The sequence below is a fragment of the Octodon degus genome, unplaced genomic scaffold (genome assembly GCF_000260255.1).
Source record: "Octodon degus isolate 3935 unplaced genomic scaffold, OctDeg1.0 scaffold00263, whole genome shotgun sequence".
NCBI classification, from domain to species: domain Eukaryota; kingdom Metazoa; phylum Chordata; class Mammalia; order Rodentia; family Octodontidae; genus Octodon; species Octodon degus.
The window spans coordinates 1,409,856-1,437,076 of record NW_004524839.1 but is presented as its reverse complement, the minus strand read 5'-3'; the positions used below and the strand labels follow the sequence as shown (position 1 = coordinate 1,437,076).

At 38.0% G+C, this 27,221-nt stretch overlaps 1 protein-coding gene across 1 annotated transcript in view; it reads right to left on the bottom strand.

The window, feature by feature from the left end:
* Positions 1-27,221, bottom strand: part of Dgkk (diacylglycerol kinase kappa) — a 164,710-nt gene that overhangs the window by 87,053 nt on the left and 50,436 nt on the right. The window contains exons 2-4 of the mRNA XM_004646290.1: positions 9,805-9,915; positions 8,016-8,096; positions 6,305-6,409 (exon numbers count right to left, since the gene is read on the bottom strand). Of these exons, the coding sequence (XP_004646347.1) occupies positions 6,305-6,409; positions 8,016-8,096; positions 9,805-9,915 (297 nt within the window). The remainder of the gene's footprint in view (positions 1-6,304; positions 6,410-8,015; positions 8,097-9,804; positions 9,916-27,221) is intronic.

Here is a 27,221-nt window from a genome sequence, read left to right as displayed (position 1 = left end):
CCCAAACATTTCATCTGTCTTCTCTCTCTCTCTCTCTCTCTCTCTCTCTCTCTCTCTCTCTCTCTCCTTCTTTCCCTCTGTTCTCCTCACAACCCTTCCCTTTTCCTTTCTTTCATGTTGGAAAAAGTACCAATGGTCTCCTGCATGCTAGGCAAATACTAAACTGAGCTATATCCCTAGCCTACACTAATCTCTTATATTTAAGTTCTTTCCTACCTCTTACTCAGTATCTCTTATTTGTCTTCTCTTCCTATCCTCAGTTTGGTGTTTTACTATGTGTTACCTGAATTAGTGTATAGCCACCTCTCTGAACTTATGGCCTCTAGTTTTATCACTGTCTAATCCATTCCTATATTTTAAAAGCACCCCATTGATAAGCTTTCCTCTTTTGCAAATCCTTCTTCAACTGAATTTTAATCATATTGAAAAATTTCCCTTATGAGTGGATCTTCAAGTGGCATCCACTTAAATATGAAGGCTTTTAAAACTTGACCCAGGTCTATCACCATACACAAAGCTAAAGTCAAAATGGATTAAAGATCTAAACATTGTAACAGAAACACTAAATCTCCTGGAAGAGAAAGTAGGAGGAACTCTTGGAGACATAGGGGTAGGCAAACAGTTCATGAACAAAAATCAAATGGCATGGATAACACTTGAAAGAATTAACAACTGGGACCTGCTCTTACTGAGAAGTTTTAGCACATCAAAAGGTATTACCAACAAAGTAGAAAGACAACCCACAAATTTGGAAAAAAATCTTGACAAATAAGCACTCAGACAAAGATCTGCTCTCTAGAAGTTATAAAGAACTAAAAATCATTAGGACCCCAACATTTAAAGACCCAATTCAGAAATGAGCATCCAAGATGAACACACACTTCTCAGAGGAAGAAATTAAAGAAGTGAACAAATATATGAAAAAATGCTCCACATCACTAGCCATTCGTGAAATGCAAATTAAATCCACATTGAGATATTATCTCACCCCAGAAAGAATGGTTATCATAAAGAAATCAACCAACAACAAATGTTGGAGAGGCTGTGGGGAAAAAGCAAAACTTCTCCACTGCTGGTGGGAACATAGGCTAGTGCAACCATTATGGATATCAGTGTGGAGACTCCTTAAAAAATGAGGAGCAGAAATCCCATTCAAACCAGTTATTCCCCTACTGGGAATTTTACCAGAGGAACTGAAAACATAATATCATAGGGATATATGTGTGCCTATGTTTATAGCAGCACAATTTGTGATAGCCAAATCTTGGAAACAACCAAGATGCCCATCATCTGAGGAATGGATGAAAAATATGTGGCATTTTATATAATAGAGTATTATTCAGATATAAATAATGATAAACTCGAAGCCTTTATATTTAAGTGCATGCCACATGAAGTTATATTCATAAGTGAAATAAGTCAGACCCACATGTGTAAATATCATACAGTCTCCCTAGTATAAGAGCTCAAAAGAAGAAATAAAAATAGAAAGGTATAACACAATTAAAAGGAATGTGAGAGCTTGAGCATTAGACAATGAAGAGAGAGCAAAGGAAAAAAGCTAGGAAACATGACAGGTGCAAAGTCAAACATTTATATGTACAAGATGGGTAAGGCAACGATCCTGAGAATCTTCAGCAGTTTTTTGAAACTAGCAATTAATTGGTAGGATTCTCATCCTGACTAACTATATATGCTGATAACTGTGAACTAAGCAACTGCACTGAAGATAGAAATGTGTAATAGTAGGGTCATGCTTGGAGTGCCTGTCATTCTGATCTTCTGAATACGTGCTACTTGTCATGACACGCTGCTTGCTGCCGTGCTGTCTCTCAGGTAGATGTTTGTTTAAAAAGGAAGGGGGTGGTGAATGAAGGCAAGAGACAGAAAAAGGGTTGTTGTGGGACTTTCCTGCTATAATTCTGTATATGGTTAGATTTCTAAACTTCTGTGTAAAAATATGTAATTGTTTATTCCTATTTTTTAAATATACTTTTATTTTTAATTTTTTTCTTCATATTCTGTATGGATTTAAAGTTTAACATATCAATGCTTGATGAAAAATACCTGTTTCATGTCAAGCCTAAGATGTTTGATATTCAGAGAGATAGGGAGGTTAAGTGCATCTGCCTAGATTGTAGGGTAATAACAATAAGCTTCTCTTCTGGAGGCTTAATAACCTAGGTTTCAGACCAAAAATTAGAGAAAAAGCAGGACTGCAAGGACAGCCAACATTTTGGCTGTAGCCTTTCACAGTCAGTGAAGTCTCAGGACATAGGAGAACCTGTACTGTAACATCATGTAACTCAGTTGTGTCCCAAATTTTCTGATCAAGAAGATTATGGGGCCACAGAGGAAATTGATTAATGATGTAGAGTGTGCCTAAGGAGCGTCACATGGAGAGAAAACATTTTCTCAGGCTTTCACAGAGAGCAAATTGGTCAAGCAATGGCTGTGACTCATCCACATGGCTAACACTGACAAAGGATCTACAAACTGCTCTACAGGGTTTTAGGGTAAATCTGGAGGAGATTTGACTGACCTTATCAGATACAAAAGTTATATTTCTGTTATATAGGTCCTGCTTTGTCTTGATCTTAAGCATCCAGTAGAAAATTATAAAAACAGTATGAAAAGTAAAGCCATATCAATATGCTGAGCTGTAAAAGGCTCAAATGTACAACTTCTGACATTGCCAGTCTTATGGAAAACCCTCTACTATTTTGGACTACTGGACTACATTGGAATATTTTGCTGACTTCATGCAGCTATAATATTTAAATGACAACGGAATACCATTCTGTGACAAAACTAAACAAAAAAGGGTGTACAAATGAATGACCATTTTGTATCTGTATACTCAAAATAGGATAGATATACAGCAACATTCTCTTAATTCAATGAATAGAGAGATTTGTTCTAATAGTGTTTATGGACAGGATATCATGTCTGCATCTTGTACTATGAATAACCACTAAGATAACAATATGCAATGTGTTAATTATTGAAACTGTCCTACTAATCGGATTTGAAACTGTGTCAATGTTATTTGTTTCTCAATAAAATTATTGAAAAAAATAAACATAAAGCCTTTGAGTTCATCATTCTTTATAGCTGAGTAATACTCCATTGCATAAAAATACCACATCTTTTTCATCCATTCCTCAGGTGATGGGCATCTTGGTTTTTTCCAAGATTTGGCTATCACAAATTGTGCTGCTATAAACAAAGGTACACATTTATCTCTATGATGTGATGTTTTCAGTTCCTCTGGGAAAATTCCCAGTTGGGGGAATAGCTGGTTTGAATGAGATTTCCAGTCCTAGTTTTTTAAGGAGTCTCCATACTAATTTTCACAATTGTTGCACCAGTCTACCTTTTCACCAGCATTGGAGAAGATTTCCACATGTGAAAATATTGTATAGTCTCCCTAGTGTATGAACTCAAAAGAAGAAATAAAAATAGTAAGGTAAAACACAAAAGGAAAGTGAGAATTTATGGATTAAACAATGAAGAGAGGGCAAAGAGAAAAGCTGGGAAACATGACAGGGGCAAAGCCATACATTTATATGCACAACATAGTTAAGGCAATGATCCTGAGAATCTTCAGCAGGTTTTTGAAACTAGCAGTTAATTGGTAGGACTCTCACCCTGACTCACTCTATATGCTGATACCTGTGAACTGAGTAAGTGCACTGAAGATAGTGTAATAGTAGGGTCATGCTTGGAATGCTTGTCATTCTGGTCTCCTAAATATGTACTGCTTGTCATGTCATATCAATTACTGCTATACTGTCTCTCAAGTAAATGTTTGTTTCAAAAAAAAGGGTGAACAAAAGAGGTAATCATGTCACCCTAAGATCCCCCACCCAAAAACAAGAAAAAAAAGAAAAAGAAAAATTTTCCCACTCTATCTTGGCATTGGAAAGAACTCCATCATTAGGCACAATTTAACTCTCTAGACATTCCTTGCACTCTCTTTTCCAAACTCTTCTGGTGAAATAGATTTTGCTTTTCACCATATTCCAAGAAGGTGCTATTGTATTGTTAGTCAGGTTTATCTTACACTCAATTTCCTCTTCATGACTTTTTCCCAACCCAATCCCTTGACATCAATGAAGTCCTATCCATCTTTCAAAATCAGTCTCAAATTTCTTCTTTGTTAACTCTTCCCAGGGGATTCCAAACTGCTCATCTTTTTTTGGTCTGTTTTAGTCATCTGACAAGCAATCATGCATTGATTGCCTTATGACACCAAGGAAAACTTTATCTTCAGTATAGTCATTCAACTTTGTCTTCTTCTGTGTGTATCTTCTTTCCCCAACTACTTAAAAGCTCATTGAGTTCAGAAGTTATGATTTCAACTTTCTAAGAAATAGTACACACTTAGTAGGGGTTATCTCAATTATATGTATTGAACAGTTTCCAAATGATTGTCCAATTACTCTGACACTACTTTAGTAGACTACTAAAGCCATGATTAATCATTCCTTATCCCATTTGTGAGGCATTTATTGTGACAGAGGATAAAGGACACTGTTAATTCATATGTGAGAGAAAGCATATATGGCTGTTTAAGCTTCAAGCAAGATGAAATGCTAAGATGCTGGTGGTCAGACATTTCTCTACAGCTAGAAGTGTTCCTTAATAGATTTAAATCCCTTAAGCAGCTCCACAAAGATGTGACTACTCCCTACTCTTCTGAGAGAATAAAGAAACAGATTAATTTTTTCCTCTCCATCATTAAGTAGTCAATACCTAAATGTTTAGTACAGTGTAATCAAGAATGGCTTATCAATTCTCTGATAAATTTCTCTAGAATTATTTGCATCCCTGGACTAATAATTAAAATAGAAAATGCCCTACATGCCATTTATGGCCAATTGAAAATGTTGCATAATTTTTAAGAAGCATTACAATTTAAATAGAGGTAATCCAAGGGAAGTAAAGGGATTCCTTCATGGGGTTGAAAGTGAAAGAGGAGCATAGAATTTAAAACTATTTTTGGAGTACCTCTAATGTATCACAGTGGCCTCATTGCTGGGGCAAGCATGTGCTCCTCCCAGGAAAGGAAGATAACTAGCAAAAGAATGAAATGCTAAGTAGTAAGTCTTATGAATGAACATTATTAAATACTAAGCAAAGAGAGTATGCAAGAGGACTTAGTGATGTATTGGGAGGACCCAGGTTAACCAGCTTGTCATGTTCCCCATTACAGCCATACAGAGTACAATTGGCCAAAAGGCTGCTATGTTCTAAGGGGAATAGAAAGAGATTGTTCTTAATGTCATGGCAGTATTTTTCTTTCTCTATCCCACTATTACAGAGCCATATGCTGAAGTGCTTCATCTCAAATGAAGCAATCCTCTTCCCTTTGTTAGTTATTTAAGACATCAAGATCTTTTAAAGGCTATATTCATCTTTCTCTTTATCTCGAAAGAACTTTTCATTAGGATGAACCATGTATATTCCCTCTCAAAAATCTGAATTCAAGATTGCCCTCAGTTGTATTTATTCATTCTGAAATATTTGCTGAGCTTCTTCTATGTGCCAGACATTGTTCTAGGTAAATAAGTGACATCAGTCTCTTTCCCCTTAGAACTTCCATAATAAAACTCTGCTGCATATACAGAAGAGAAGGCTGAGAGTGTGTTCTAGAACTTAAATAGTGGCCACACATGTTTTTGCAGGGAGTAATGGCTAAAGATCTGATATTTCCAGGGAGAAAATAACCATGATAATCTTTGGTGAAAACTGCCCCTTATTTTTCTCTATATGTTTCTGTTGTGGTAGAAAACAGACAGGCAAAGGTTGTGTAGTGTTTAAGGACATAAGCTCTGAGATCACATAGCTTGGGTCTAAATCCTGGTTTTGCTACTGAGTAGATATTTCATTTTGGTTTGGTTCTCTCCTCTTTCTGAATCTCAGTTTTCTTAACTGTTACTACAATCATTTATTAAACCCAAGTTAAAACTCCTTTTGCAGCAATCCTACATAAGAGGACCTAAGTTAGCTGCTCCCATACCTCCTTAATGCCTCATTCACCAGACATACAGTGACATATACACAGCAAGTAGATGTATACAGAGGTTTCTAGACCATATAATCACCAGAGTATAAGTCTAAGAATTGTTGATTGTTCATAAATAGTTCTAAATAGATTTCCTAAAGTTGTCTATCTACAGATTCTGACCAGATAGATGAACTTGCCTCCATTTTATTATTTTTCTGTTTGAATCATGGCTTAATTAATGAACTCAATTGAGTACTTATGAGAGTTGTGTGGATTTTCTATTTCTCTTACCTTGTAAATTTCTCCCTGTTGGACAGTTTTTATGATGTTAATCCATTCTTCCATGTCTTTCCTGTTGGATGCAGCCAGGGTGACTTTTCGTTGTGGAGTGATAAGCTAAACAAAAAGTGACACTATTAGGTGGTTCTGATTTCACACAACCTCGCTGACCCCTCAATTGTGTTGATAAGCTCTCTAAGGGGTAGACATATCTACCAGGCCCAATGCAAGCTGCTTCTTCCATGCAAGACACAGATCCCCATAGCCACTCACAAATCCTTAGATGTCCACACAAAGCAATAATAAAGATAATAGTAATATTAAGACTGTAATGGCATTTCCTATGTCTCAAGAGTCATTCTAAAGTACTTTAAGTATATTTCTTTTGATCTGCATTACATCTCTATAAGATAGGCATTGATACTTTTCTCATTTTGTACGACAATTTTGCAAGAGTCTGTCAATTGTGCTCAGCGCAAGAATCCAGTCAGGATTAAGAAAACATACATGCTGAGGGTATAGCAAATGTAGATCAGGGATTGAAGTTGATCTTTCCTCAAAGGGGAAGAAGGAGCATGGATATCTGTGACATTGGTCACTGTTTCAATGGCTGTCCTTACTTTTATTCCCAGTGCCTCAAATCTTGGAACTAGAGCTCATTGCATCAACAAGAAACTTCTTTTTCCATTTGGCATGTTGCACAGCATGCTTCTACTGTAGATGTGTATGGTAGCAGTTGGGACTGTGACTGATCACAACCATGCCTTTAAATCTATTCTAAGTTGGAGCTAAAGAGCAATGCCTCTGTGTTTTCCTTAGGTTTAAGAGTTAGCCTAGCCCTTGTGACTTCTTTGTAGAATGAAGACCAAAAACAGCCTATAGGTTCATCTAAACTGAAAGTTTAGTTTTTGGGGGACCAATTAACAGAAACTCCAACTTTACCCTGGGTCAGTATCATTTAATGAGAGAAAAGTGAAAACTAGGTCTCTTTGGATCCAGCTGCTTTCCTTTCAAAACAAAATTGAACATGAACTACCCATGGAAGCCAAGTACGAGGTCCATTTTTTTTGGTCTGATAAATTCCATACCCTGTTTGAAGAGGACCCCTAGTCTCAATAACTCACTGCTATGGTAGGAAAAAGGTAGTTTTGGCAAGAGATGGGCAGGAGATTTCTGGGTCAATGAATTTGCTATTTTTCAGTGAGTTTTCTGGTATGAATTCATTTGAATGATAAAAGTCACATGTTCTTTCAGGCACACTAATCTCTTGAACACTTGTGTAGAAAATCCTCCACTTTCTTTCTTACTCTCCAGATTAGGTAAATTTCTCTTTGGATGGAGGTTCTAATCTATGTCATCAAAGGAGAGAATGTTATGTGACTCAATTATCCTAATGTTTTCTATGATATAGAAGCAGTCTTTTGAAACCATCCCAAAGGTACTCTTGTAAATCACCTTTACTAGCAGGACTAGTTTTTGTAATTCTCACATTCCCCTGCCCTCATCCCCACCCTCACTTTATAACAGGCTGGTGATAGGGGACAGAGTCATACCCCCTTTCCATAAGTGGGCTGGTAGAAAATGTTTGAATGAATAATAATACTTTGGGATTAAAGGAGACTTGAGAATTCTGATGTCCGAAGAGGGAACACATGGATATGGCAACCCCTCTTCTCAGCTAGCCCCCACCCCTGTTCATTCCATCATTCCCAATCTTACTTACACAAAAACTGTGGCAAAGATTTCTACAGCTGGTTTCTGCCAAGGTGACCTGAGACAGATCAATTGTTTCAAAGTGGACAAACTGGAAAAATATAAGAGGGAGAAGGACAAGGGACAATTCAGTTAATGAGGCAAAGAGAACAATAAAAGGTAAATACACACACACAATAGACATTTTGGACAGTAATGATCCAATTATTTATTTTGAGGGCTGGAATTTATTTAACAAAATAATTTTTGTGGCTATGTCATTTCACAAAAATCCAACTAAACCACAACACAATTTGATTGAATGTTTTTGTGGATGTATAGGTAGACAGGTTGGTCAGTTCAAAATTATACAAATCCTGAAGATGATAATGGGATGTGATCTAGCTAAGGACCTAGTAGTATAAAATGTTATTAATTCCTATCTTATTGGACTTTTTGGACCATTTTGCTTGAATCATTTTGAGGCCTGTTATCTTCTTAAACATTAGACATGGTAGATACCATGTATTCAGAAGTAAAAAATCAGTACTCCAATATAGACAGGGATGGTTTCACCAGTATGCAGCCTGTATAGTCACACTAAACCCTACATTCAGAATCATTGTCTACTTGGTTTAATGCACTGCTACTGCTGCCTTAAAATTCTTAAAAATTTTTATCTTTGAGTTTGTGTTTGTGAATGAAGTCTAGACAAGACAGTGAATTATGCATATGGAGGAAAAGAAATATGCGCATATACAGGTCTGTCACATGTCTTGTTGTTGCCTTTATATTTTGATGTCTATAAACATAGAATTCCTGTGGATGCATCATTTGGGGGAATTGAGCAAAATTAAAAAAAGTATAAGGTAAGCTGAGTAAAGAGGGTAACTGACATTCCCGAGAGGGCACACTTTCTGTTGGAATAAGAATTTGCTGCAGGGGCCGGGGAGATGGCTCAGTAGAATAAGTGCTTCCCTGGCAAGTACAAGGCCCTGAGTTCAATCCTGGTTCTGCAAAGAAAGAAAGAAAGAAAAAAAAAGAATTTGCTGCAGACATAGAAAAAAAGGTGGTGATTAATCCCTGGTACCACAAAAAAAAAAAAAAAGTGATGAAATCGCAGGAAATGTGAACAGTTAAGGAGGCTTGCTATAGTATTGCTTGTTACTCACTGATTCCTGTGTTGGCCAATCATTAATCATGCTAGTAGAGTGTGTAAATAGCACACAAATGAAACAAAATAGTTGAGCTAGCTTTGTGCAATTTTGTATACTGATGACAACAAAATGCATATGCATGTATGAACTACTTAATACAAATTATATAATTTTGGTGATTCTTCATAGGCATTAAATGCTTTTATATTTGCATTTAAAACTAGCATAGTATAGTGTACAAATGGATTCATGCTAATTATTTAGAATTTATTCTACCTTTACTTAGAATGACATTAAATGCAAAATTTTAAAATACTATAAATCATTGTTTTACATTGTAGCAAAAATATCTAGCATTATATGTTAGTCCCTTCAGGGTTTTGTATAAGAAATTTTGCATTTTCATTTTGCCCTGGGGACCATATGTAGTTATTTAGTTGGCTCTGGGTGTTAACTGGTATATTTATGAAAGAAAGAGAAATAGAAAAAGTACAGGAGAGATAATTGCCCCCCACATGGCTGAAAGGACAAATTGAAAAGTAAGGGGTATTAATTTCCACCCTAATATTTGCTAACATGTCTTTACCAACTGGCTATCTCCTCCATCCAAACATTTCGTGGTACCCAAGAACTAAACTCCATTGATAAGATTCTATATATTACCGAGGAATGGTGTGCCAAGTAGAGTTGCTGTCCTTGAACCATAAAATATCTAAGCTTCCATCTCTTGAAGGAGTTACAGTTCTTCAGCAGTGGTCCTTCCTTCAGTATTTTCTGAAAGACAGAAACATAATCATTGATTAATTAGATCAGTTTGCAAGACCATACCACTTGTTCAGTCGGGTGGAAAGATATCTCTCACATATCTAAAAAATGGTCCTACTATGTCAGGTAAGTGCCCAAGGAGATTAGTTCAATTAGAAAAGGAACTGGTTTCTCTTGTATAACTCAGGATTATAGAGGCTTCAAGTTTCTTAGGAAACACAACCTAAGACCCATGGAAAGTATCTTCATTTATGGTAGAAGCTGGCAGGAAGAAAGATGAGGATATAAACATAAAAATACAGTGATGGAGCTGGCCAGATAGCTCAGTGGACTAAAACTCCTGCTTAGGCAGAACACAGCATCTGGGGCTCGATCCCTGGCATGCGGTGCCGGCCTCACACCCGGGGTGCGCTGAGACAGCAACTGAGACTGGGCGTGGTGACGCACACCTGTAATCCCAGAGTTAGGGAGGCTGAAAACAGGAGGATCACTATGAGCCAAATCTACATAGTGAGACTCTGTAGACCCTGTAATAAATACATTTTTTTAAAAATGAAAAATACAGTGATACCTCAGCTGTTGAATGGCTCCAAGCTTGAACTTTCCCCTACTGAAATAGCAAAATTTGAAAACAATCTGTTTGTTATTTTTAGCTTTGCTTGATACTCAAACTGAAAATCTGACAAAACCTGTACAGGCAATAGTGAGTTGTGTGCCGTGTTTCTCCACAGACCCAAAGGGTGATGCTTCAGTGTATGTGTTGCTCTCACACAGACAGCATGTAGTATTTGTGTTAGTATGTTAAAACAGTGTGCTTTTCTTGTGTAAAATATCATAATCATGGCTCCAAAGAAAGTAGGTGATACCAGAAGTAAAGTTAAGTGGAAAAATATGAGAACCTCAATACAGTTAAAGAAAGAAATGTTTACAAAATTTGTTAAAGTCCTGGAAAAATAAATTTATAAATGTAATGTTTGGGCCTTCAAACAAAGTATTTGTTTTTCTGTTATTCCTTATTTGAGCAAATATTTTCAGTTCTCAAACTTTTCAGCATTCAAAGATGCAATTTGGAACAAACTGAGTTTGCAACTGAGGTATCACTATAACAGTTGGTAAAGGCAAATTGTCAAATCATTCAGTTGTTGCATTAGATAGGAATGCTGTCAGCTTTTTTAAAGTGACCCTTTTAAAATATGATGTTGGATCATGTCCCCTCCCTACTCACCAGCCTCCAACAACTTCCCAATACAATTAGAGTTAAATATAAATTCCTTACCAGGGTGTTCAGAGGACTCATTTTCTGGTAAGGGAGCAAGCACATAAAAAGACCAGGAAAAGGCAGCTAGCTACATTCTGGTTATTATATCTGTATCTATATCTTTATCTACATCTATATCTCATAGTCTGAACTATGACATTCTCCTTGCTTCCAGAACAGAATGACCTCACCAAGCAACCAAGTATACTTACTGTTTTTACCCCTGAAGGCATTTTCAGTTATGTCATAAGACATAGACTAATATGCAAGATTGCAATTTGGGAAAATACTTATCCCTGTCAAGCTGGAACCAAACTTGGAGTTACTGAACAAAGAAGCAGTTTAAGCCATCAAATTAAGGCTGTGCCATGACTTCTCTTCATCATCTAAATTAGAATTCATTACTGAGTGGCTACGAAGGTGAACTTTTTAATGGTTTGCCTACTGTTTCAATGGTTTTAACTAGTTGATAATATTCAAAATCAGAAAATCGCATTAAATTCAGATTTCTTGTTTCTTTGAAAAAATCAGAACATTTAGCAACATTAGGCTTATATGCTCACAGTGCAACAATCTGTCAGAACTGTGTAGCAGCTGCCCCCTTCAGATCGTAGTTTATTGGTCTATGACTGAAAATACCTAAACAACAGTTTCTTAAGGTGGATATTTTCCAGAAGAGAGTGTAATTGTGTAGATATTTGCCAGTCTGATATATAAAACTTTAAACTGAAAATGGAGAAAAAGGTAAATTTCCTCCCTTGTAAAATGAACGAAGACAGGGGACATCATATAGGACAAAATAAGAATACTGAAGGAAGTATTTATTAACTGACAGAATTTGGGTCTTGTGGCACACCCTAACCCTAACCCTAATTCCCAGCACTTTGGAGGCTGAGGCACAAGTGAATTTGAGGGCAGCCTGGGCTACAAAACAAGTTCAAAGAAAGCCTGAGCCATTGAGAGACCCTAAATTTAAAATGACAGAACTGGTGGTCAGGCAAGGTGGTATGTTCCTGTAGAGCCAGCTACTCAGGAAGCTGAGTCAGGAGGATCTCTTGAGCCCATTAGTTAGAGGCCATCCTAAGCAATACAGCCGCACTCCCAATAAAATGATAGAAAGCTCAATAATTTAGATATGAGGCAGAAATAATGGGTGTGGATTTAACTCCACAGAGAGAAATGTTGAATTAAACTTTTGAATTTAAATTTTAAGAGAAAGAGATTAATATGACTCCCTAGGTATCATGAAGACAGTGTGGTTGAGGTGATGAGAGAGGTGAGAAGATTAGGATAGTGAAAATCAAATGCCAACATTAGGGGTGTATGTTATGGGCCACCTGATCAGAGAAGGAAAAAGAGCCATATATTCTTAATGATTAAACAAAAGTTGTTTTCTCATTGATGAATCAATTTCAGCAATTTGCAGCAGGTTTATTCACAATTGTCAATCAAAGTTTTTTTTTGAGATTTGTACTTAGCAACTAAGTTAAATTAAAAGAAATCTTCTGACTGCAAAATGACACATATTTCCAGGCCCTGTTGGCTCCCAAGCATTCAATTTGTAACTTCTGAACTGTAACTACTTTCATATCAGAGGCACTTGTAGTGTGTAAGTTCAGAGCCCTGTACATGTACGTGTGTTCAGACCCTTGTACATCTATTACCAAATTGTGAGAAGAAGAATGTTGATGTGCTCTCTCTCTGTGTACAGTAAGAAGAAGGGCTTACCATAGTAAGTATGTCATAAGTTCATTTTTTTGGTCATTTTTGTGACAGGATCTCACTATGTAGTTCAGGCTGGCCTTGAGCTCATAGTGATCCTCCTATGATCCTCTTTATTGACTTGAAGAACACATTGATGTTCTTCAAGTCAATAAAGTAAATGCTTGCAGAACCACCTCTACCTGCTTGGGGGCTACAAAACAGAATAAGTGCCTGAGAGAAAAACTGGAAGAAAGAAGCAAAAACAGCCTGTGAAGAAATGCACTAGAGGTAAGCCCTTTCCCCTTCTTCTTCAGTCCCTGCCTCTTTTTTTTTATTTTTTTTTTAAATTTTTTTCTCCGAATGCCTCCAGGGCAGGTTTGGCTGGCTGGAGTGTTGTGGGGATTGAACTACAGCAACCTGAGGCTGACAGCTTTGTGGAAGCAGCCACTTAAAGAACCGAGCTAGAGCCAGGCCCCCAGTCCCTGCCTCTTATAGAAAACATCTTGCTGCCCCTTCAGCAACCAAGTGGAGCTCAGCCCCAATTTCCAGATGGGGAATCTGAGGTGGCACATTTTCTGCTACTTTGGTCAAAGACCCATAATTATAAAATGCTATTGAACTCTATGATTTCTCTTCCCATGACAAGGATACTGAGATTGCCTGGTTAATTGGTTTGTCCAGAACTGAATGAGCACACAATCTACCCAACACCCAACCAAATTTTCTTAGAAAATAGAAAGCTAATAATTAGAAAATGTTCTGTGATTTGTTCCCTGGCCTGTATGAACTAAGTAGCTTTGCTCTGCCTTATCTTTTTGCCATTATGTTTCTGCATTGGAGCCAGATGATCATGGACTAAATGCTCTAAAACCACGAGCCAAATAAACCTTTCTTCCTTTAAATTATGAGTGTTAATTGTTCACAAACAGGAAAGGTCCAAAAAGGGAGCTAAATTGAATATATATATATATATATATCATATATGTATCATATATGTATCATATATGTATCATATATATATGATACATATATATAGTTTTGTTTTTGATTTTTGAAAAAATAGTATATTTAAAGACTTTAAGTATTTTTAATTTAATTTTACTACAGGGAAATTATCTTTTGTGATAGGTACTGAAATATTTTCTTAGCTTGGCATCCATTTTATTTTACTTTGGCTAGGTATTTTATTTAATTAATTAATTTATTTATTTTTGCGGAACTGGGGATTGAACTCAGGCCCTTGTGCTTGCCAGGGAAACACTTATTCCACTGAGCCATCTCCCCGGCCCCATGGTTAGGCATTTTAAACAGGCATAATTTGAAGTATTTTGCATAGCCATTTTTCAGTTTTTACTGCTCTCTGTGTTTTGATATTTGTAAAGATTTCTCCAATCAGAAACAAAATAAATCCTTCTATGCATTCCTCAAAAAAACGGAGCTAAAACTTTAATTATTGGAAATGTTCTCAAAATATTAATAGTCAGTAATTAATGTTTAGTGAATATTTATGCCTGCCAGGCAAAATAAAGTTCTTAATCTATGTCTGCATAAGCTTTGATTCCTTGAATGGTGCCAGAGGAACCAGATATAAACCCTATATTATAAATCTATGGTTCACTGAGAAATGTGTTTATTAATCCCTTGCACAGTTACAAAGCCAATCAAGTTGACATCTATCTCAACTGTAATATCTTCCAATTTGGTACCCCATACCAGCTCCTTAAGCCATAATAGCTCTGTATATACACACAAGATTATAATTTTTACTAACATGACACAACAATCCTGCATACAACCAAAATGCAATAATCATTTCCACAAAATCTCAGAAGTTCCAGTCCTGCCAATAGCCAACTCCAAGTTTTCTCTGAGACTCAAGATAAACTTAGATGTAAATCCCTGTAAATATTAAAAGCAAGTTAAATAATCCCAAGGCACAATGCCACAGAGTAAACATTCCTATCTCAAGAAGGAGAAATAGGGGGAAAAGGAAAATGTTCTGGAAACCAGCCTGAATACTCAGTATTAAGGATGTCAATTTGGGGCTTCCTTCCAAAAGGCAGATACTAATCCTCCTTTTTTCTAAAGAGCTAATGTTTCCTGGTGAGATAAAAGGAATTTCTCCTTTTTTTAAAGCAATTTCCCAAGATTGGAAGGCTGATTAAAATTTACATGTATACAGCAATTTCATTCATATGATTCTTTTTTAGACTTTTAAATTCATTTTAATGAGAAAAAAGATAAAATAACAATGAAACAGTTTCAAAACAGGTTAGTAGGACAGTTATAATAATGAATATATTGCATATTGTTGTTTTCACGGTAGTTATTCAGAGGACAAGGTGCAGACATGATATCTTGTCTAAACTATATTAGTACAACTCTTTCTTCTCATTGAACTAAGAGAAAGTAGTTGTATATATATCCTAACTATCTTGTGTATACATATATACATATATTTTTTCACAACAAAAGGACCTTTATTTATATCTGCCTTTTTTGTTTTGTTTTGTCAGAGATGAGTGTTCCATTGCTGTTAGAGAAGCTTATTTGGAGAAGGCTTTAAATGACATTTTCATACTTGACGTCAGTCCAAAGATTGTAGGTACTTCATTTGGGGGAAAATATTTGTCAGAAGAAGGCATTTCTAAGGTTATTATGAAAGAGACCGTGGGTGGGGCTCTATGAGAAACTAATTGATGGGCCCCTTTATAGACAATGATTTTATAAGATGAGACATACCAATAATCTCTTTAGTTCAAGCTGCCACATATCTATGACTCAGAGATAGGAAGAAATTAGAAAAGGTTAGAGTACCCTTGTATATACTGAACGGTCATGCTACAGTTGCTGTCATGGTAGCATCTGATGTTTCCGTTTTTAATTTTTTGCTTTTTATTTTATTAGTAAATGTCTGCAGTTCACACAATTTGCAATCATCTTGAGGAGTAGTTACATGTACGTACTACAACTTGCTTCTTTCTTCAAATCCCCTGCTCACTTCCTCCTTTTCTCCTCCTCTAATTCCCTTATCCTGTTTGTCATTCTTTCCCATATTCACCTTAGCTCATGTTATGACATAATGTTTACATTAGTTGAGGTTATTAGGGTCCTGTACAAGACATATATTTTATTTACTTATTTTCCCTTCTGGTCCTCCTCACCTCTCACACTGATTCTGTTGGACCACTTCCCTACTGCAAGACATCCCTTGTCCACTTCTATCTATCTTATACTATTCTCTTTATTTTTGTGCTTTCCTTTATTATTCTCTTTGAAAATTATCTTTATTACTCTCATTGCTTCACCCAAGTGAAAAATACCAAATGGTATTTTTTTAAAATGGATTTGGTATAGGGTCTCACTATGCAGCTCAGACTTGTAGTGATCCTCCTGCCTTCAGCATCCCCAGTGCTGGAATTACAGGCATGCACCACCACTCCTGGACTTGGTCACCCACTCAGTGAGCCCCAGGGGTGGGGCCAGTGAGGCATGTAGGACTGGGGATCGAACCATGGTCCCTGTGTTCTCCAAAGCAGGTGCTTAGTCTGCTGAGCTATCTCGCATGTCCTACCATTTGTATTTTTTTAAAATTGTGGAACTAGGGCCAGCCAGATAGCTCAGTGGACTAAAGCACTTGCTTAGGCAGGGGCAGCGCCTGGGGTTCAATTCCTGGCATGCTGTGCTGGCCCTGCCTCTGGGGTGTGCCAAGAAGATGCCTGAGACTGGGTGTGGTGGTGCTTGCCTGTAGTCCCAGTGCTTTGGAGACTAAACACAGCAGGATCACTACAAGTCCAATCTGTGTACTGAGAACCTATAGACCCTGTACCAAATACCTAAAAAAAAATTGTAGAACTTCTTGAAAATGGCAGTGCAACTAAGTAAAACTTCTAGAGCACTGTGACAGCAGTTCTAAGAGGAAAAGACATCACAATTCCTTTTGTTTGTCATGTTGCAGGCATTCTTGGAGAGCCTGCTCCAGTCTGAGTTCTTGAGTTATGAACTGCCGCTTCCCTCTCCATGGCTGTGGTGATGGAATCAGTAGACAGATTCACTAGAACAAAACTATCCACTCAGTAAGGGTTATTCCTATGCAATCCAATCCACTACAGTAGTAAGAGGCTAACCTATCACAGTGGTATCTATCAGGGTTAGCTCAGAAACAACATACCTGGATGCCTTGCGTTGGGTCTCCCTTTATCCTAGAGAAGAAATTCATGGTTCTAGCATAAGCATCATAACAGCTCAAATAACGACCAACAGGTAATATGCGCTAAATGTGATGGCTATGTCTTCTCTAACAGTGGGGACTAGGTAATGGGGGCGATAGCTTTTTTTTTTTTTAATCTTCTACATGTTATAAGAAGGAGGAATTAGGAGGGGACAAAGGATCCTAATAATGGCAAATACATGTTATGTATTCAGATGGGGCTAACAGGGAAAACAGTGCACAATCTGTAGTGATAAATGAGAGTTGGAAAAGATTCTGTGACTGAAAAAGTTAAGGAGTGACAAATGAAAAAGTGGTGAAGAAAGAAAATAAAAGTTGAGAAAGATTAAGGAACAGAATAAAGAAATGAGGTGAAAAGACAGATAAAATAAGAGGGATATAAGGGATCAAAGCATACTTCCCTTTCTATAAAATATGTTGGAAGAAAAAGGCAAGAAGAGCAGCACACACATAAGGAGGTATGTTAACAAAAGGAAATGGAAAAACATTAGAATAAAAGTGGGGGGAAATAGGAGGAAAAACAGCCCCAAAAATAAAAGTATAATACAATACAATAAAAGTTAAAGAAAGTTTTTTATTGTTTTGGACATGTGTCTCTTTTTCTTAGCCTAGAATTAAAGAGTAGAGCCTAAGCCTCTCTTTACTCTGGAAGTCTAAGGTAGCCATCAACCCCTAGAATGTTGCTGGATGCAGACACCCACATACTGTAAGAACATGGTGCCAATGTAGAGTTCTAATCCTGTGTAACTCAGACTGAACCTAGCCTGTGCCTGTAGGACCCAGATCCCTGTTCACCAGCCCAACTCTTCCGTGGGACTCCCTCAAGCCTTTTCTCTAATGTTTGGCTGTCCCCCAAGGCTGTCCTTTCCTCATCCACTCTGGGAGCTTGACTGTTTGCAGTGTGACTTGAAGCCAAGAAACTCCTCTGGGATCCAGGTTCAAACACTGAGCCCTTCCCTACAATGGCATCCCTTCTAGCTCTTATTCCACAATTGTGATAGCAGATGCTGTACTGAGGCCACTCACTAACTGTTGACAGTGGAAAGTGACCTAGGGAGCAGTATCTCATGCTTGCCTTGCTGGTTCCAACTGCTGCTGATTCTCTGAGTCCCAGTCAGTTTCTGGGTTCTCTGTGAGCAAAAATATTTTCGGTTTTATTTTGTCTCCTGGTTGGCATCTGGCCAGTTGTTGTCAGTGTAGGTGTGGTCTGTGGGTTCTCTTCTTTCCTCCATGATGTGATCTATTCCTTCTATATCACTAACACTATTTTCTCTCCATTGTCAGTTCCTTTCTGGTTCTAAGGTAACTGCCTCTCATTTTGATTCCTCTCCACGTTGTTTTCCAGACTCTATAGACACTTTGTCCTGGAGAAGTCTGAGTTGTTGGCATTCACTTCTCCACCATTTTTCTCCTGATGTTTTTGCAACCAGAACATACTGGAAACAGACCTCCTAAGCTTGCCTGCCTGTGTCACTGGATGCTAGTGGCCAAATAACGCTATGGCCTCTACTGTTAAGCTCGCAAGACTAATCATTTTGTAGTGTGGGTGAATGTGGTGCCAAGGAGTTTGTTGTTCAGGTTCATTCACCACAATCAGTAGGCTTCATTCAGATACCAAGAACACAGAACTCCACAACAAAGGTAATTCAGGTCCTATGTGCAGTGCCCATACAACATGCCTGGCAAAATCATGGCAAAACTTGCTGAAAATACTACAGTTTTAGAAAATTGATTCAGTTGCATTTTGGGTCCTCTTTGATAAGCTGGTTCCCAAACCCATTACTCTCAGTAACTACCATACCCTGGTATTAGTAGTTTCTCTCCCTGATGCTCTTTACAACTTAGTGTGAATAAATTAATTGCTAACAGTGAGAGAAAGCATTTCTCTTATTCCATATTTATAAAGTGTCTTCTATAAAATAATTCAACAGGGCCTACAAAGCATCTTAATTTCCTATATGTAATTATCATATGCCTGCTGCCTAATTGAAAAAACTGCTGTCATGACATTTTCCTATGCTCTTCCAAAGTTCCCAAAGCTTCTTCTGTCTGCTGAAACTTTTTTTTTTTTTTTTTGGCCTGGTGGGAGTTTGATGCAGAAGGCTTTGGGGAATGCTTTACATTTTCCTAGTAAAAAGAACTCCTATTACACAGCCAAATGAATTCCAACCCCGCCCAATCAAAAAGTAGGCAAGCATCATGGCACGCACCACTGACTTTGACTGCCTGTCTGTTCTTCTGTTTTAATTGCTTATGCTGTTCTGGTGAGGGAATCTGAATCAAGTTGGATGCTGATAATGGCCCAAGTGAGAATCAGATTCCCACTATGGGCAGAACTAACAGAGGCCAGGTTTCTGACCTACAGCTCCAGCAGTCCAAAATCGCAGAGTATCTAGTCTCTTTGCTTCAGGGGTAAGAGGGATGGAAAAGTCATTTCTCAATACAAGCCTGCCAAAGTCGATTCAGAGCAACTGTGTTTGACTTAGTTAAAATCCAACTTGGGAACTTTAGACTTTAAGAAAGGCCAGAGCTGCTGCTTCACAGAAAGCTTTGTATTTCCCAGGATCCTGTTGATGTGGCTGGAGTTGGACAAATTGGCTCTAGCACTTCCTAGCTGTGTGACCTTAGACAAATCATTTAATCTCTCTGAGCCTCCATTTCTTTGTTAAATCAGGGCTACCCTGTAGGGCTTATTCCTGCCTGTCTGTGAGTCCCTTGTGGATTGTAGAGGCAGGGGTTAGTGTTACAATTCTATTTGTGCCAATACTGGCCTCTTCTCTCCATGACTGGGTAAGATCTATAACAGAAGGATAAAGAATAAGCTGAACTACTGCCCAATTTTCCCAGGAGTTTAAACACTAAAACCAGGAGACTGTTGGACAAACCAAAATCTGCTGCTCAACCTACCACTAAGAAGCCAGATCTTTCACCTGTCCAAGACTACAAGAACTATAGCAACCTGTAAATCCTCTCTCATTACTTTTTGATAAAGCAGAACTACAAAAGATCATCTATGTGCCTTCTTTTGAGAAATGAAATTTTTAAAAGTTGAAGACTGTGCTGTATTGACTTTTTTCTGAATTGGCAAAAATGCTATTTTTTTTTGCAAGTCCTTCACATGATGTTATATGCATAAACAAATTTATACACATTTATTCTTTTTTCTTCACATAACTCATAAGACTATATTTCCAAGTTTCTTCCTTTTAATGCTTAATGAATCAAGAAGCCCTTAAATATTGGTCCATGCTGAGCAGTACCATTTCTTTTTTATTTTAAGGAGAGAAAAAAACCCAATAAAAATGATATGGAATTTCAAAACAAGATGATAACAAATTAACAATGGCTATTATACTGAATATTATTATCTTCAAAGTAGTTGCTCAGATTACAAAATATTGACATACAAAGTTGATCAAACAAATAAGGACAAACCAATCCTTTCAATGAACTAATATAAATTAGTAGCATAATTATCTTAAGTGTCTAGTGTGTCTTCTTTTCCCTTCTTTCTTTTCCTTTTTCCCCCAGCTAGGTTGTTTTAAATTAATTGCTAATAGTGAGATGTATTCAGTTTTGAGCAGTTTCTTTCACTTTCACTGTATCTACTATGCATTTTTGATCTTACTCTTTCAGTTTTTGTTTTTAATTTATACATTTTGTACAGGTTCTCACTATGCAGCTCAGACTCTTAGAGCTCCTTCTGTTTTCAACATCTCCAGAGCTGGGATTACAGGTGTGTGCCACCACTCCTGGACTCAATCCCAGGGTCAGTGCACACAGAGGCAGGCCCAGCATGGCATGTGGTGCTGGGAATTGAACCCTCGTCCCTGTGCTTGCATAAGCAGGTGGCTTAGTCCACTGAGCTATCTCTGCAGCCTTACTCTTTCAGTTTCTTACAAGAAGGAGACAGTAGATGTTTACATATGCAAGTCTGGTTTATTTCACTTATCATTATGGCCTCTAGTTGCATCTATAAAAGCCTCAATTTTATCTTTCTTTATAACTGCATAGTACTCCATTGTATAAAAATATCACAAATTTTTTATCCAGCCAACCTTTGATGAGCATTTGGGTTGTTTCCAGGATTTAGCTATGACAAATTGTGCTGTTATAAACATTGGCAAATGTATATCACTGTGGTATGTTTTCATTTCTTCTGGGAAATAATGAGAAGGGGAGTGGCTGGATTCATTGGGACCTACAATTCTAGATTTTTGAAGAATCCCCACTCTGATTTCCATAGTGGTTGTAACAGTCCACACCCCCACCAACAGTGGAGAACTGTTTTTTTTTCCTCACAGCCCCTCCAGCATTTGTTATTGGTTGGCTTCTTGATGATAATTATTCTTGCTGGGGTGAGATGGAATCTCTGTGCTGTTTTAACTTTCATTTTTTGAATGACCAGTGATGTTGACCATATTTTCATATATTTATTTGTCATTTCATTTCTTCATTTGAAAAGTGTGTATTCATCACAGATGTCCATGTTTGGATTAGGTGCCTAAATTTTGGGGTCCGGATTTTTAAAAATCCTTTATATGCTCTAGACAGAAATCCTTTGTCTGAGGGACAGTTAACTAAAATTTTTTCCAATTCATGGATTTTGTTTTGAACTACAAAACTCCATTTTTTAAAAAGTTGCATGGCAGTCAACTGTATGAAAATAGAATGATTCATTTAAATGGCTCCCTATTGATGAACACTGGTTTCAAATTTTACTCTATTACAAATTACACTGCAATGGCTCTCTGTATATGCATGTCATTTTTCTCTGGTGTGACTAGGTAGATAAGAAGAATGTGAACAGTTGATGAGTTTAAAACCAGTCTACCATTCAGGAATGCATGATTAGGCTTTCAGGTGCTTCTACATTTTCTGTGGTTTCTTCTGCTTTTCTTGCACAATTAATTATCTTGTAAACATGGGAGGATGGCGACTCTTTTATATTTACATTATCAGGATTTGTGAACTAATTGATGATATACTTTGGAGCAAATACCATGTGCTTCACAAAATAATGTGTATTTTGTTGTAAAAATAAAAAATAAAATAAAGTATATAAAAATAAAAAATAAATTATTAAAAAAACCAGTCGATTGGGATAATAAACTCTATTTTTTGGGGGGGATATTTTAGGGAAGGATCTACAGGGTGTTCAGGTGCTCAGTACTAGATTGGACTTGCAGTAATCCTCCTGTTTATAAACTCCCAAAATCTGGGATTATAGGCATGCACCACCACTCCCAGTCTCAATTGCAGTCTCAGGGGTGGGGGCCTGCAGGACAGGCCTGGGGTTTGAATCCCTGACCCCTGTGCCTGTTTGCAGGTCCTTTAATCCACTGAGCTATGTGGCTGGCTCTTGGGATAATAAACTCTAAACATGTAAGTTTTAAAGAAACCAAAATCCTAGAAGCAGGAAATTTTTGTGAGAAGAGCAGTATTAAGTGGAAACTTATCTTCTGTCTCCTCAAATCTCTTTACCTTTATTCTATTGCTGGAGTTTTTTTTAAGGAATAGTAAGAACAACTAATTCCTTGGCATGGGTGGCAGGTGAGCAATCTGGGTCCAGGCTGACAGTATATACAAAGTGGCAATCTGAATCTTGGCAACTGGCTCAGACCAGCAGCAACCAGAATTGGGAGAAGCTCAAGTGAGCCCTCCAAAACCTACACAGATTTGAACAGTTGTGCTGCATATTGTATGCAGGCTTTAGTAAAAGGGGAAAGATTTATATGATCTGAAGAGAAACAAGAGTATGTATATACAGCCTTCAGCAAGCCATTTCAACATGCTGAATAAGTTAAGAACTCCTGCTTATGTAGTTCAAAGTTTGTGCTCTTGTCACAAAACTGCCTTTTAACTTTCTATGCTAACCTTGACCTTAGAAATGAGTAGTCTTAGCCCTCCCCATCCTGTTAGATAATGAAAATAGGGCCCTAAGAAGATCTGGGGTAAATAGCAAGTTAGTGTCAGAACCAGGACTGGGCTTTAGGCCACCTTATTTTAGTGGTATTGGGACTACATTGACTTTAGGTGAGTGAAGGTCCCCTGTAACCATATCTATTGATTTTGGTTTGTGTTTGCAGTGACTCCTAGGGTGTTTGACAAGTTCTGGAGCTCCAGAGGAAGAGGATAGAAGGAGATGGGTAGACACAAGCAGGAAAATGGCTTGACTGAAAGACTGGCATTAAGAGAAAGCTAGCTTTGCAATTGCAGGGCAGACTAAAGGCTGTCATCAGAGGGAGAAAGATTGCTTTTTATAGCTTTGGAGGAGCCCAACATTTAGAATCATGAAACTCAGTGAAAGAAGTACAAGTGAACACTCAGTGGGAGACTGCTACTGCTATGGCAACTATTGTGTGTGAGCTTTAGAAGGAAGTTCTGTGGTCACACAAAGTCACAAAATATCATGATATATTTCCTTTTTCTTAAAAGGAAAAATATCATGATATTTTGAACCCTGGTCCCCAACTTAACCAGGATCACAGAGGTCAGGACATTAATGAGCTCATATAGTGCCCCAAACTGCCACAGAATGACAAAGTCACATGTGCTTCCAGTTAGCTTCTACACTACCCTACCTCCTTGACCATCAACTACCAGAGATGAAAGATCTAACATCCTTTTTCCCTCCATAATTTTATTGACAAATAGCAATGAGACACTTTCAAATCAAATTAAGAGGACAGTTTCAATAATTAACACATTGCATACCGTCTTCCAAGTGGTTATTTGTTGTACAAGATGCAGACAAGATATCCTACTTACAAGCACCATTAGAACAAATCCCTCTATTCACCGAATTAAGAGATTGTAGCTATATATCTATCCTAACCATTTTGAATAAACAGATACAAAATGGTCATTCATGTGTATCCCCTTTTTTGTTTAGTTCCATCATTTGAGTATTATAGGTGTGTTAACTCAGCAAAATATTCCAAAATAGTCCAGTAGTCCATAATAGTATTGGGTCTTTTGCTTCACTGGTAATGTCAGAAGTTGTTGACCTGAGTCCCCTACAGCTCAACATAACAACATGGCTTTACTTCTTATACTTCATTTTTATACTTTTCTGCTGGATGGTTAAGACCAAGATAAAACATCACCTATGTAACAAGAATTGTAGCTTTTGGATCTGATAAGGTCAGTCAAATACCCTCACGATTTATCCTGAGAACCTGTACCTCAGTTTGTAGAACCTTTATCAGGTCAGCCGTGTGGATGAGTTACGACTATTGCTTGGCCAATGTGCTCTGTGTGAAAGCCTGAGAGAATGTTTTCTCTCCATGTGACTCTCCTTAGGCACACTCTACATCATCAATCACTTTCCTCTTTGACCCCATAATCTCCTTGATCAGAAAATTTGGGACACTGCGAGTTACATGATGTTATAGTACAGGTTCTCATATTTCCTGAGTCTTAATTGACCTTGGAAGGCTAGGGCCAAAATGTTGGCTTTCCTTGCAGCCCTCCTTTTTCTCTAATTTTGGTCTGCAAACTTAGGTTGTTAACCCTCCAGAAGGGAAGCTTATTGTTATTACCATACAACCTAGGCTGTTAAACTTAACCTCACTATCTGTCTGCATATCAAACATCTTAGGCATAACATGGAACAGGTGTTTTTGATCAAGTATTGATATGTTAAACTTTAAGTACCTACAGAATATATGAAAAAATTTTTAAAAATTAAAATATATTTAAAAAATAGGAATAAACAATTATATATGTTTACACATAAGTCCAGAAATCTAACCATATATGGCATTGTAGCAGGACAGTCCCGCAACACTCCTTTTTCTGTCTGATCAAATATTCTATAGATGTTTCTTTTCTCTAGGACACTCTGCTCACTGCTTCTAAACCTGAGAAATCACCAGTAAAGCCATATGTCTTCTTTTACTTAACCATGTGCTATGAGACTAGTGGTTCCTATTCTGATTCTAGTGATGGACTTCATTAGAAGTAAAGCAGAATAAATTTATTTATTCTTAGATAAGAAATTCTTATTTAAATTCTTTCTTTTCAACTATCCTCTTCAAAGGAAGAGACTTACTATTGGCTTATATGTCCCACCATTTCCTTTGATTTATATGTATTATTTCATCTGGTTTCCCATAGGAACAATCTTATTTTTCTTTTTTTTTCTTTTTGAAGAGAATACAAAATAATAATACAAAATTAGAAATAATACAGAATTTTACTAAACAAAATAATGTGAATTTGATAGTTTTTGTTGTGTTCAAATTAGTTGCTCAGATTACCAGATATTTGCATGAAAAACTGGAAAAAAAGAAAGAAGTTATAAGAAATTAAGAAGCGAAAAGAGGAAAAAAGTGTGAAAAAAGACAAAAATATTTAAGCATTAACTGCCCCTTTTCCATAGACCAGCAGAAATCTACAGTACAATTATTCAAGCCATTCGGTATAGATACATAGATATATCTGTTTCCCCCACTTCCTATCCTATCCTTCTGCTGGTGTCTTTTATGTTTTAATTGTCTTTTATTTTGAAGAGTAAAAACAAAAGCAAGAAAAACAAAAACAAACACCTAGAGATCTAGCCCAGCCCAGGACCAGTAAGCATGTGGGAGAGCTGCCAGCTTCCCTGCGTCCTCAGGACCCCTGCAGACCAAAACTCAGGCACCCCTATGAGTCAGACCCTGTACCGCACCATTGGGACACCTGCAACCCTCTGGAGGCCCCACTCCCAAGCCTGCTGAGTGAGTAAGAACTTCTGCAACTCTCTTTGGACCCCCAGATCCAGCCCAGCCCAGATCCGGTGAGCATGTGGGAGGGCTTTCAGCTTCCCTGCGCCCTCGGGACCCTCCAAACCAAAACTCAGGCACCCATCTGAGTGAGACCATCTACTGCACCATCCGGACCCCTGAAACCCTCCAGAGCCCCCGGCCCCAAGCATGCTGAGTGAGTGAGAACTTCTGCAACTCTCTCGGGACCCCCAGATCCAGCCTAAGCCCAGACCCAGCTAGTGTGTGGGAGAGCTTCTGCACTCTCTTGTGCCCCCTGGGCCAGGGGCACAACAGAGGAGCATGACAGGGTCACTGTTGGACCAGAGGGGCACAACAGGTTCACTTCCAAGGGCTGCATCAGGAAGGAGCTGAACACAACAGCTAGACCCAAGCCAGGCATAACTGGATAAATTCAAACTTAATAGATTTGCACCTAAATTTCAGTAGGTGCTAAGGTTATAACTGCACCAAAGCTCTACAACAAAGATCAGAGGTCATGGTTATACAAAATGATAAGGACAAGAAGCAAAATGCAATCTCAGGCCTTGAGTCCACCCATAACAAGGGCAGAGGACAGTAGCTCAGCTGAAATGAATGAAGTAACAGCTTTGGAAGTAAACAAACAACAGCAGAAAGTTATAGAGGAACTCAGAGCAGAATTAATTCCACAGATGAAAAAAGAAATCTCTGAATTCATAGAATCTGAAATAAAGAATCTAATACAGAAACATATGGGGAAAACCCAATGCCAACCCAGAACAAGTACAGAAGACACTAGCTCAGCTGAAATGTATGAATTAATAGCTTCGCAAGTAAAGAAACAACAGCAGAAAGGTAGAGAGGAACTCAGACCAGAATTAATTTCTGAAATAAAAAAAGAAATCTTTGAATACATACCATCTGAAGTAAAGAATCAAATACAGAAACAAATGGAGGAAACCCAATCGGAAAAAGACATTGCAGTAAAGAATTAATAACTGCTTATAAAGAAGCAATTGAGAGACCCAGAGTGCAGGCCCTGCGAGTGAGTGAGACAACCCGGGCCGCGGGATCCTGAACAGAACCGGAGCGCAGGCCCGGGAGTGAGTGAGATGACCCAGGCCGCGGGATCCTGAAAAGACCCAGAGTGCAGGCCCGGCGAGTGAGTGAGACGATCCAGGCCGCGGGATCCTGAACAGACCCGGAGTGCAGGCCTGGCGAAACTCCTTGCAAAGAGGCTAGAGGCAAGACCCACCCAGCTGAGTCAGGAGCAGGACATCTTGCCAGTGAGACACAAAGGGTTCAACTCTAACACCTGCAGCAGGAAGAAGTGAAGCACAGCAGCCAGATCCAAACAACACCCACCTGGAGGAATCCGAACTTCATAGATCCA